The sequence below is a fragment of the Xenopus tropicalis genome, chromosome 6 (assembly GCF_000004195.4).
Source record: "Xenopus tropicalis strain Nigerian chromosome 6, UCB_Xtro_10.0, whole genome shotgun sequence".
NCBI lineage: Eukaryota > Metazoa > Chordata > Amphibia > Anura > Pipidae > Xenopus > Xenopus tropicalis.
In genome coordinates this window covers 2832080-2844943 of record NC_030682.2, presented here as the reverse complement: position 1 = coordinate 2844943, position 12864 = coordinate 2832080, and the positions used below count along the sequence as shown (strand labels likewise).

Sequence of the window (12864 nt, the reverse complement as noted above, 5' to 3'; positions counted from 1 at the left end):
GAGTACGGAGCTACAAAGTACTACAAAGTATTACTGACAGAGTACGGAGCTACAAAGTACTACAAAGTATTACTGACAGAGTACGGAGCTACAAAGTACTACAAAGTATAACTGACAGAGTACGGAGCTACAAAGTACTACAAAGTATAACTGACCGAGTACGGAGCTACAAAGTACTACAAAGTATTACTGACAGAGTACGGAGCTACAAAGTACTACAAAGTATTACTGACAGAGTACGGAGCTACAAAGTACTACAAAGTATTACTGACAGAGTACGGAGCTACAAAGTACTACAAAGTATTACTGACAGAGTACGGAGCTACAAAGTACTACAAGGTATTACTGACAGAGTACGGAGCTACAAAGTACTACAAGGTATTACTGACAGAGTACGGAGCTACAAAGTACTACAAGGTATTACTGACAGAGTACGGAGCTACAAAGTACTACAAAGTATTACTGACAAAGTACGGAGCTACAAAGTACTACAAAGTATTACTGACAAAGTACGGAGCTACAAAGTACTACAAAGTATTACTGACAAAGTACGGAGCTACAAAGTACTACAAAGTATTACTGACAAAGTACGGAGCTACAAAGTACTACAAGGTATTACTGACAGAGTACGGAGCTACAAAGTACTACAAGGTATTACTGACAGAGTACGGAGCTACAAAGTACTACAAAGTATTACTGACAAAGTACGGAGCTACAAAGTACTACAAAGTATTACTGACAGAGTACGGAGCTACAAAGTACTACAAAGTATTACTGACAGAGTACGGAGCTACAAAGTACTACAAGGTATTACTGACAGAGTACGGAGCTACAAAGTACTACAAAGTATTACTGACAAAGTACGGAGCTACAAAGTACTACAAAGTATTACTGACAAAGTACGGAGCTACAAAGTACTACAAGGTATTACTGACAGAGTACGGAGCTACAAAGTACTACAAAGTATAACTGACCGAGTACGGAGCTACAAAGTACTACAAAGTATTACTGACAGAGTACGGAGCTACAAAGTACTACAAAGTATTACTGACAAAGTACGGAGCTACAAAGTACTACAAAGTATTACTGACAGAGTACGGAGCTACAAAGTACTACAAAGTATTACTGACAGAGTACGGAGCTACAAAGTACTACAAAGTATTACTGACAGAGTACGGAGCTACAAAGTACTACAAAGTATTACTGACAAAGTACGGAGCTACAAAGTACTACAAAGTATTACTGACAAAGTACGGAGCTACAAAGTACTACAAGGTATTACTGACAAAGTACGGAGCTACAAAGTACTACAAAGTATTACTGACAAAGTACGGAGCTACAAAGTACTACAAGGTATTACTGACAGAGTACGGAGCTACAAAGTACTACAAAGTATTACTGACAAAGTACGGAGCTACAAAGTACTACAAAGTATTACTGACAAAGTACGGAGCTACAAAGTACTACAAAGTATTACTGACAAAGTACGGAGCTACAAAGTACTACAAGGTATTACTGACAGAGTACGGAGCTACAAAGTACTACAAAGTATAACTGACCGAGTACGGAGCTACAAAGTACTACAAAGTATTACTGACAGAGTACGGAGCTACAAAGTACTACAAAGTATTACTGACAAAGTACGGAGCTACAAAGTACTACAAAGTATTACTGACAGAGTACGGAGCTACAAAGTACTACAAAGTATTACTGACAGAGTACGGAGCTACAAAGTACTACAAAGTATAACTGACAGAGTACGGAGCTACAAAGTACTACAAAGTATTACTGACAGAGTACGGAGCTACAAAGTACTACAAAGTATAACTGACAGAGTACGGAGCTACAAAGTACTACAAAGTATAACTGACAGAGTACGGAGCTACAAAGTACTACAAAGTATAACTGACAGAGTACGGAGCTACAAAGTACTACAAAGTATTACTGACAGAGTACGGAGCTACAAAGTACTACAAAGTATTACTGACAGAGTACGGAGCTCAATAAAGTGGTGTTGCTCTTAACTTTCATTCCGAGTCTGCCGAGTGTAAAGTAAGTTGCGCTTGATTCTTGCCCTGCCGCTCACACTCACCCGGCTGCACAACAACGGCCTCCTCTCCATCAACTGCACACTTACAGGGGACAGGACAACTATATATAAATAATCTCTACCCAGCCCCATTCTCCTTGGCAACAAAATGAAGCCAATGGGAAGGCAGGAACAATGTTGAATGGCATTTTATGAGCCCAATTAGATTTATTTTTACAGGGGGGTGGTGCTAGCGTTACACAGGGACTTTTTTTGTTAATGACAAATTACGGGGACGGTTCACAGGGCAATTTTCTACAATTGGTCTTGAAAACAGGGCTTGTCCCCTATGGGGGGGCCATTTGTCCAAAGTACATTTTCTCTATATAAATACATTCTATATACAAAAAGCAATCCCCAGTAGACAGAATTCAAGTGTGGATATAAACACTGGTAAAACATATACAAAATATATATTTCTAGTGAAGAATGAGAACAAAATCAATTTTAAGGACAAAAGAATATTATTATATTACAAACTCCATTCTGTAAATTTTAACAAGCATTTTGTCTCACAAAGTGCTTAACATCCATACAAAAAACAGTTATGTGTAAAGTTACTTACAGAATGAATACAAAAACAAAACTTCAACAAAATATATAATGGTGTAACTGAATAACATTTTCCAGCTAGATTTTCATGACAAAATAGATGCGTGTGACAGAAAGCAGGATTCTATAGCACAGAATTCATTCTATCAACAAAATGAACACTCAGTTCCACAAAACTGATGAAATACTGTCAGACAAATTACTGAGCCAATAAGAAACAGGGATATTCATTATCCAATAATATGCAGGTTTTAACTGGAGTCAATTTACTGGTCTTCTCACTGTTTTAATTTGTCTATAAAATGTTCACACGCACACAACAGAATGATTTGTTTGTTAGATTTGCTTGTGAATATGAAATGCTACCAGCTCTGCCCCACAAGGCTACATTATCCCTAGTGCTGAGGATACTGTCTGGCCTGCTATAGAGGGCGCCCTCTAATGGCTGTTCTGTTGTAGGTTTTTAACCAGAAGGTCTTCCAAATGGATGGGGAATATAGTGCTGTACTGATGCTGCACCATAACACTGATGTAATGATGTTTCTAGGGATTTTGTTCCTGAGAATGAGCTTTAAAGAAAACAAAACAATAAACATTAATATGATAACTTAAGGCTATTCCTATTATCTCCCAGCCTAACCCTCATTATTATATGCCTAATATCCCCCCATTAACATACAAGTCAATAAAACACAATATCTTAATCCTATCATATCAACCATATTAGCACATTAATCATATTAGCAGCATAACTACTGGGTGAGGGGCCCCTGGGTAAAGTACAATACAGCAGATATTTATAGCAGCAATGTAACTCAGTATATCTGAGATACGCACCCCGTGAGTACAGTATAAACCAGGGTTGGCCAATTAAAACTTGCATGTTATTGGATAATGAATATACTTGCTTGTTAATATCTTGTTTCACAGAATGGATATTTTAGCAGTTTTGTGGAACTGAATATTCATTTTATTGATAGAATTAATTCTGTGCTATAGAATCTTGCTTTCTGTCACACGCATCTATTTTGTCATGAAAATCTAGCTGGAATATGCTATTCAGTTACACCATTATATATTTTGTCGAAGTTTTGTTTTACATAATTCATTCTGTAAGTAACTTTACACATAACTGGTTTTTTTGTATGGACAGAATGCTTGTTAAAATTTACAGAAGGAAGTTTGTAATATAATAATATCCTTTTGTGCATAAAATTGATTTTGTTCTCATTCTTCACTAGAAATATATCTTTTGTATATTTTTTGCCAGAGTTTATATCCACACTTTAATTCTGTCTACTGGGGATTGCTTTTTGTATATAGAATGTACAGTGGTGTGAAAAACTATTTGCCCCCTTCCTGATTTCTTATTCTTTTGCATGTTTGTCACACTTAAATGTTTCTGCTCATCAAAAACCGTTAACTATTAGTCAAAGATAACATAACTGAACACAAAATGCAGTTTTTAAATGAAGGTTTACGTTATTAAGGGAGAAAAAAAACTCCAAATCTACATGGCCCTGTGTGAAAAAGTGATTGCCCCCCTTGTTAAAAAATAACTTAACTGTGGTTTATCAATTTCAATTTTCAATTTCAATATCAATTTGTGTAGTCACCCCCAGGCCTGATTACTGCCACACCTGTTTCAATCAAGAAATCAGTTAAATAGGAGCTACCTGACACAGAGAAGTAGACCAAAAGCACCTCAAAAGCTAGACATCATGCCAACATCCAAAGAAATTCAGGAACAAATGAGAACAAAAGTAATTGAGATCTATCAGTCTGGTTAAGGTTATAAAGCCATTTCTAAAGCTTTGGGACTCCAGCGAACCACAATGAGAGCCATTATCCACAAATGGCAAAAACATGGAACAGTGGTGAACCTTGCCAGGAGTGGCCGGCCGACCAAAATTACCCCAAGAGCGCAGAGACAAATCATCCGAGAGGCCACAAAAGACCCCAGGACAACATCTAAAGAACTGCAGGCCTCACTTGCCTCAATTAAGGTCAGTGTTCATGACTCCACCATAAGAAAGAGACTGGGCAAAAACGGCCTGCATGGCAGATTTCCAAGGCGCAAACCACTTTTAAGCAAAAAGGACATTATGGCTCGTCTCAATTTAGCTAAAAAACATCTCAATGATTGCCAAGACTTATGGGAAAATACCTTGTGGACCGACGAGACAAAAGTTGAACTTTTTGGAAGGTGCGTGTCCTGTTACATCTGGCGTAAAAGTAACACAGCATTTCAGAAAAAGAACATCATACCAACAGTAAAATATGGTGGCGGTAGTGTGATGGTCTGGGGTTGTTTTGCTGCTTCAGGACCTGGAAGGCTTGCTGTGATAGATGGAACCATGAATTCTACTGTCTACCAAAAAATCCTGAAGGAGAATGTCCGGCCATCTGTTCGTCAACTCAAGCTGAAGTGATCTTGGGTGCTGCAGCAGGACAATGACCCAAAACACACCAGCAAATCCACCTCTGAATGGCTGAAGAAAAACAAAATGAAGACTTTGGAGTGGCCTAGTCAAAGTCCTGACCTGAATCCTATTGAGATGTTGTGGCATGACCTTAAAAAGGCGGTTCATGCTAGAAAACCCTCAAATAAAGCTGAATTACAACAATTCTGCAAAGATGAGTGGGCCAAAATTCCTCCAGAGCGCTGTAAAAGACTCGTTGCAAGTTATCGCAAACGCTTGATTGCAGTTATTGCTGCTAAGGGTGGCCCAACCAGTTATTAGGTTCAGGGGGCAATTACTTTTTCACACAGGGCCATGTAGGTTTGGATTTTTTTTCTCCCTAAATAATAAAAACCCTCATTTAAAAACTGCATTTTGTGTTTACTTGTGTTATCTTTGACTAATAGTTAAATGTGTTTGATGATCAGAAACATTTTGTGTGACAAACATGCAAAAGAATAAGAAATCAGGAAGGGGGCAAATAGTTTTTCACACCACTGTATTTATATAGACAAAATCTACTTTGGACAAATGGCACCCCATAGGGGACAGGCCCTGCTTCAAGACCACTCGCCTCATAGAAAATTGCCCCGTGAACCATCCCTGTAAATTGCATTAACAAAAAAAATCCCTGTGTAACGCTAGCAACATCCCCCTATAAAAATAAATCTCATTGGGCTGATAAAATGCCATTCAAGATTGTTCCTGCCTTCCCATTGGCTAAATTTGTGGGGCCTTGTGGGGCTGAGCTGGCAGCATTTCATATTGTCAAACAAATCATTCTGTTGTGTGCGTGTGAACATTTTATAGACAAATTAAAACAGTGGGAAGACCAGTAAATTGACTCCAGTTAAAACCTGCATATTATTGGATAATGAATATCCCTGTTTCTTATTGGCTCAGTAATTTGTCTGACAGTATTTCATCAGTTTTGTGGAACTGAGTGTTCATTTTGTTGATAGAATGAATTCTGTGCTATAGAATCCTGCTTTCTGTCACACGCATCTATTTTGTCATGAAAATCTAGCTGGAATATGTTATTCAGTTACACCATTATATATTTTGTTGAAGTTTTGTATTAAATTATTCATTCTTTAAGTAACTTTACACATAACCGTTTTTTGTATGGATGTTAAACACTTTGTGAGACAGAATGCTTGTTAAAATTTACAGAATGGAGTTTGTAATATAATAATATTCTTTTGTGCTTAAAATTGATTTTGTTCTCATTCTTCACTAGAAATATATATTTTGTATATGTTTTACCAGTGTTTATATCCACACTTGAATTCTGTCTACTGGGGATTGCTTTTTGTATATAGAATGTATTTATATAGAGAAAATGTACTTTGGACAAATGGCCCCCCATAGGGGACAAGCCCTGTTTTCAAGACCAATTGTAGAAAATTGCCCTGTGAACCATCCCCGTAATTTGTCATTAACAAAAAAAATCCCTGTGTAACGCTAGCACCACCCCCCTGTAAAAATAAATCCAATTGGGCTCATAAAATGCCATTCAACATTGTTCCTGCCTTCCCATTGGCTTCATTTTGTTGCCAAGGAGAATGGGGCTGGGTAGAGATTATTTATATATAGTTGTCCTGTCCCCTGTAAGTGTGCAGTTGATGGAGAGGAGGCCATTGTTGTGCAGCCGGGTGAGCGTGAGCGGCAGGGCAAGAATTTAATTTTCATGCATGGGTTCCTCCCTGTATTTATGGGATGTAAAACTGGATTCAGGATCACATGGGGAGAGGGAGGAGCAAAATGTGACCCCCCCCAATCCAGAGACAGTGCTTGATAGGAACCCAAACTCCTGGGTACAAACACATATTGTAACCCCTCCCCCACTGTATATATGGGAGGGGCTTCTCTTGCATGTATGGGCTCCTCCCTGTATTTATGGGATGTACAACTGGATTCAGGATCACATGGGGAGAGGGAGGAGCAAAATGTGACCCCCCCAACCCAGAGACAGTGCTTGATAGGAACCCAAACTCCTGGGTACAAACACATATTGTATCCCCTCCCCCACTGTATATATGGGAGGGGCTTCTCTTGCATGTATGGGCTCCTCCCTGTATTTATGGAATGTACAACTGGATTCAAGATAACATGGGGAGAGGGAGGAGCAAAATGTGACCCCCCCCCCAACCCGGAGACAGTGCTTGATAGGAACCCAAACTCCTGGGTACAAACACATATTGTAATCCCTCCCCCACTGTATATATGGGAGGGGCTTCTCTTGCATGTATGGGCTCCTCCCTGTATTTATGGGATGTACAACTGGATTCAGGATCACATGGGGAGAGGGAGGAGCAAAATGTGACCACCCAACCCAGAGACAGTGCTTGATAGGAACCCAAACTCCTGGGTTCAAACATATATTGTATCCCCTCCCCCACTGTATATATGGGAGGGGCTTCTCTTGCATGTATGGGCTCCTCCCTGTATGTATGGAATGAACAACTGGATTCAGGATGAATAATATTCATCATAGAGATATGAACTTGCTCCAACAGAAGAAATCCATATACAGATGGAGCTGTATCAATTCTGTACATAATGAAGTTGCCCTCATACATGAATTGCCTGGTGTTTGGTGAGGTAACTATTAGATGCAAAACTCCTCCCACATTCAGCACAAGGAAATGGTTTCTCCCCCGTGTGGGATTTACAGTGGAACTGAAGGTGGTTCTTTTGAGAAAAGCTTTTGCTACATTCTGTGCAAGTGAAGGGTTTCTCCCCGTGTGAATTCTCTGGTGCTTGGGAAGGCAGCTTTTATCAGAGAAGCTTTTCCCACATTCCGTTTACACAAATGGTTTTAATCCTGTATGGACATTCTGGTGGCTGAGAAGATTTCTCCATTGAAAGAACAGTTTCCCACACTCTGTACATGTGATGGCACGAGCCGTGTGAAGGACGTGGACATAGGGTCGGACTCACACACACAATTCCTTTAGACAATGAGGCTCTTTATTGTAGCGTCAGCATTGCCAGTTTGCTCAGAGTTCCTATGGTAGCCAGCCTGCACTTAGCGGTTCTACCTGCGGGGGGCGCCAGGGCACTGCTACTTCCAGGCACTGGAACTTGTGGGTACAGCTGTGATGGTTACAGCCGGGCAGTCTGTGGGATCTTCTTTGTGTATAATAAAGACTAACAAATTGGAATTGTTGGCGGCCTCCTTTGTAAGCCAGAAAGGGAGCAGCCTCTGTCGTAAATGCAGAACAGGGTTTGATTCCTTCTGCCAACCCAAAGGCAGCTTCCAGAGGGGCCAATCGCAGCTAATAACACTGGGCCAATGAGGTGACATTTAGTGAGCATTCCCAGTTTAGTGTGTATGCAGGATCCAGACAGGGCACAGCTCTAACAGGGGGTGTTGGGGCCAACTATGTGTATTGGAATACAGAGGGTCCGGGCTTTATTTGCCCTCACAGCAGGGGTCAGTTACCTTGGGAGAACAGGGATTCAGGCGGCTACACATAATATTAAACAGACATAAACACAGGATATACCATCTGCCCCACAGTTACATTATAGCAGGAGAGATAAAGTCGTTTTATCACAGTACAGGCATAGGTTTTCTCCCCTGTGTGAATTAACTGGTGTTGTACAAGGGCCTGTTTATGCCTGAAACTCTTCCCACATTCTCTGCACATGAATGGTTTCTCCCCTGTGTGAACTCTCTGGTGAAGAATACGATTTATTTTGTTCAAGAATCTTTTCCCACATTCTGGGCATTCACAACTTTTTGCCACTGAGGGAAGTTCCATCTGGGAGTTGGGAATGCTCATTGCACTTGGCCCTCGGCAAGACATTCCCAAGGCATCAAAAACATTTTTCATTTAGGAAATTTCCCATGGAAAGGTGTAATTGCCCTTAAGCACATAGAGAATGCACCGAACTCTAAGAAGCACTAAAATAAACATAAAACGAGGAATAAACAACTGAAATATTGCATTACATTTATTGAGGAATATATTTTAGATACAAATAACCCCATAGTGTGTGGGTTGGTACCTACAGATATGATTGGCAGCTCCAATGGCCAATAGGCAATGTTGGAATGGGAGAATATGGAGGAGAAATCAGTGACTGTATCTCTTCCCCTGTATGAATGTTCTGGGGGAGGCGATGAAACCTTCTATTGGGGAAACCCCATTCTGTGCAAGTGAATGGTTTCTACCTTATGGGGATGACGGTTGGACTTTGCAGTAGTTTGCAGTACACATGAAAGTTACTCTCAGGCATGAATGCGTGTTTGGTGTTTGGTAAGGTTTCCCTTTAAAACAAAACTTTTCCCACAATCTGCACAAGCAAAGGGTTTCTCCCCTGTGTGAACCATGTAATGGCTGCTAAGCTGGCTCTTTGTGGTAAAACGTTTCCCACATTCTGTGCAAGAAAATGGTTTCTCCCCTGTGTGAATTCTCTGGTGATTCTGAATGGAGCTCTTGTCGGAGAAGCTTTTCCCACATTCCATGCACACAAATGGTTTTACCCCTGTATGAATCCTCTGGTGGCTGAGAAGGTTACTCCTTTTATTGAATTGTTTATCACATTCTGTGCACATGAATGGTTTCTCCCCCGTGTGAATTAATTGGTGTTCTGTAAGGTCTTGCTTTCTCCTGAACTTTTTCCCACATTCCGTGCACATGAATGGTTTCTCCCCAGTGTGGACTCTGTAATGAATAATAAGTTTGTTTTTGTACGAGAATCTTTTCCCACATTCTGGGCATTCATGTTGTGCCACTGAGGGAAGTTCCATCTGGGAGTTGGGAATGCTCATTGAACTAAAGCTTTTTTTCAATTGGATACAGATTTTTCTCTCCAATGTGTGGATTTCCTGGTGTTGGAGAAGTTGCACGGTCTAATGGCCTCTTGTCTTTATCCAAAGAATCAGAGAATTGTCAGCTTCTGGGGCTTCTGTGCCTCTTCTGTTTTTAAATAAATAACTAAAAGGGTAAGAAAAAAAGAGCATTTTAATCAATAATTACATTTTTACATTTTGAATTTTAGGCACAAAAAAGTTTTTGTTACCCCAATGTTTCTATATATCTGTAACCTTGTTATGGGCTAAGGGGGCCCAGCCTGAAGGCCAGTTAGGGGGGGATTTGGGGTGAGTGCTTATTTGTGCCCTGGGTACCCCTGGAACTATAGCGGGGTGACTGTTACCCCAATGTTTCTATATATCTGTAACCTTGTTATGGGCTAAGGGGGCCCAGCCTGAAGGCCAGTTAGGGGGGGATTTGGGGTGAGTGCTTATTTGTGCCCTGGGTACCCCTGGAACTATAGCAGGGTGACTGTTACCCCAATGTTTCTATATATCTGTAACCTTGTTATGGGCTAAGGGGGCCCAGCCTGAAGGCCAGTTAGGGGCGATTTGGGGTGAGTGCTTATTTGTGCCCTGGGTACCCCTGGAACTATAGCGGGGTGACTGTTACCCCAATGTTTCTATATATCTGTAACCTTGTTATGGGCTAAGGGGGCCCAGCCTGAAGGCCAGTTAGGGGGGGATTTGGGGTGAGTGCTTATTTGTGCCCTGGGTACCCCTGGAACTATAGTGGGGTGACTGTTACCCCAATGTTTCTATATATCTGTAACCTTGTTATGGGCTAAGGGGGCCCAGCCTGAAGGCCAGTTAGGGGGGATTTGGGGTGAATGCTTATTTGTGCCCTGGGTACCCCTGGAACTATAGCGGGGTGACTGTTACCCCAATGTTTCTATATATCTGTAACCTTGTTATGGGCTAAGGGGGCCCAGCCTGAAGGCCAGTTAGGGGGAGTTTGGGGTGAATATTACAAATAATAATATACAATAAAATAATCACGGAAAAGGACAAAACACCGGTTACAGAAACCACATAAATATCACAAAGACAAACCCACAATGACAAACGGAGAGCAGATCCCAGGGGCCCCAAGCCCCCCAGTAAGTGCAATGCAGCATTAAACAAAGGGAGCCCGCGCCCCAATAAATCCCCCCAACATGAATAAATGAGCCATAAGCACAGTATGACATAAGGGCACAAAAGCAATAAGTGAGCAGTATGAGAGGCAAACAAATAGGCAAATCAGTAGCCACAAGCTGAGCCCAGTGGCACAGAATTCAGGGATCAGTGCCAAGGAAACACTGATATAGTTACCTGTCCTTGGGCAGAGTCTCCTCATTAGCCTGCAGAGCCCCTGTACCCTGTACCCACACGTCTCTTCCCCAAACTAACTCAGCTCTCATTCCCGCAGCTTTTTAGCCCATTTTGGATCCCACCCCCTATGGGCGGGGCCTTTGTTTGGGGGAAAAGGTTCCTCCCACAATATGGAAAGGAAGGCTGATGGGTTCCTGTACTCTAACGCCCTTCATTAGCATAGTCACATGTTTATCAAAGGCAGGTAATTAGCATGGGATAACGAGAGGGTGGAGCCTTAATTTGCCCCCTGGGGGGAAACTATTTAACACAATAAAGGTGCAGCCTCACTCCACCAGAGCACTGGGCAAGGCATTTAACACCTGGTTTAAAAGGCAAAGCTTCAGTTGCCTTTGTGGAACTCCCACCAGAGCTGGATGGGGACTATGAGGAACTAAAGAAGCTCTTATCAAAAAATATAATCTCACGGCAGAAGTATATCGGCGGAAAGAGGGAGTTACGGGGAGCGGCCTCTAGTGTAGTTAGTGAGGGACGCCTTTGCCTTTATTAGGAGTTATGGGGAGCGGCCTCTAGCGTAGTTAGTGAGGGGCGCCTTTGCCTTTATTGGGAGTTACGGGGAGCGGCCTCTAGAGTAGTTAGTGAGGGGCGCCTTTGCCTTTATTGGGAGTTACGGGGAGCGGCCTCTAGCGTAGTTAGTGAGGGACGCCTTTGCCTTTATTGGGAGTTACGGGGAGCGGCCTCTAGCGTAGTTAGTGAGGGACGCCTTTGCCTTTATTGGGAGTTACGGGGAGCGGCCTCTAGTGTAGTTAGTGAGGGACACCTTTGCCTTTATTGGGAGTTACGGGGAGCGGCCTCTAGCGTAGTTAGTGAGGGGCGCCTTTGCCTTTATTGGGAGTTACGGGGAGCGGCCTCTAGCGTAGTTAGTGAGGGACGCCTTTGCCTTTATTGGGAGTTACGGGGAGCGGCCTCTAGCGTAGTTAGTGAGGGACGCCTTTGCCTTTATTGGGAGTTACGGGGAGCGGCCTCTAGCGTAGTTAGTGAGGGACGCCTTTGCCTTTATTGGGAGTTACGGGGAGCGGCCTCTAGCGTAGTTAGTGAGGGGCGCCTTTGCCTTTATTGGGAGTTACGGGGAGCGGCCTCTAGCGTAGTTAGTGAGGGGCGCCTTTGCCTTATTGGGAGTTACGGGGAGCGGCCTCTAGCGTAGTTAGTGAGGGGCGCCTTTGCCTTTATTGGGAGTTATGGGGAGCGGCCTCTAGCGTAGTTAGTGAGGGACGCCTTTGCCTTTATTGGGAGTTACGGGGAGCGGCCTCTAGCGTAGTTAGTGAGGGGCGCCTTTGCCTTTATTGGGAGTTACGGGGAGCGGCCTCTAGCGTAGTTAGTGAGGGACGCCTTTGCCTTTATTGGGAGTTACGGGGAGCGGCCTCTAGTGTAGTTAGTGAGGGACGCCTTTGCCTTTATTGGGAGTTACGGGGAGCGGCCTCTAGCGTAGTTAGTGAGGGACGCCTTTGCCTTTATTGGGAGTTACGGGGAGCGGCCTCTAGCGTAGTTAGTGAGGGACGCCTTTGCCTTTATTGGGAGTTATGGGGAGCGGCCTCTAGCGTAGTTAGTGAGGGGCGCCTTTG

The 12864-nt window shown here is 42.6% G+C and overlaps 1 protein-coding gene across 2 annotated transcripts; it reads right to left on the bottom strand.

Annotated features, from left to right (window-relative positions):
• Window positions 1-8443: 8443 nt before the first annotated feature.
• On the bottom strand, window positions 8444-11899 carry MGC146893 (uncharacterized protein). Of its 2 annotated transcripts, none has more exons than XM_012964882.3 (2): window positions 11243-11899; window positions 8444-10052 (listed from the first exon to the last, which is right to left on the bottom strand). In XM_012964882.3, the coding sequence occupies exon 2, from the start codon at window positions 9884-9886 to the stop codon at window positions 9344-9346; it is 543 nt and encodes a 180-aa protein (XP_012820336.1). In that variant the 5' UTR covers window positions 9887-10052; window positions 11243-11899; the 3' UTR covers window positions 8444-9343. The 2 variants fall into 2 exon arrangements, with proteins under 2 accessions (XP_012820336.1, NP_001072248.1); NM_001078780.1 differs by having other exon boundaries at window positions 9049-10034; window positions 11243-11262.
• Window positions 11900-12864: the final 965 nt, after the last annotated feature.

Excerpts from the sequence above, each read along its gene's own strand:
- MGC146893 (XM_012964882.3), bottom strand. The coding sequence starts at position 9,886 with ATGAGCATTCCCAACTCCCAGATGGAACTTCCCTCAGTGGCACAACAT.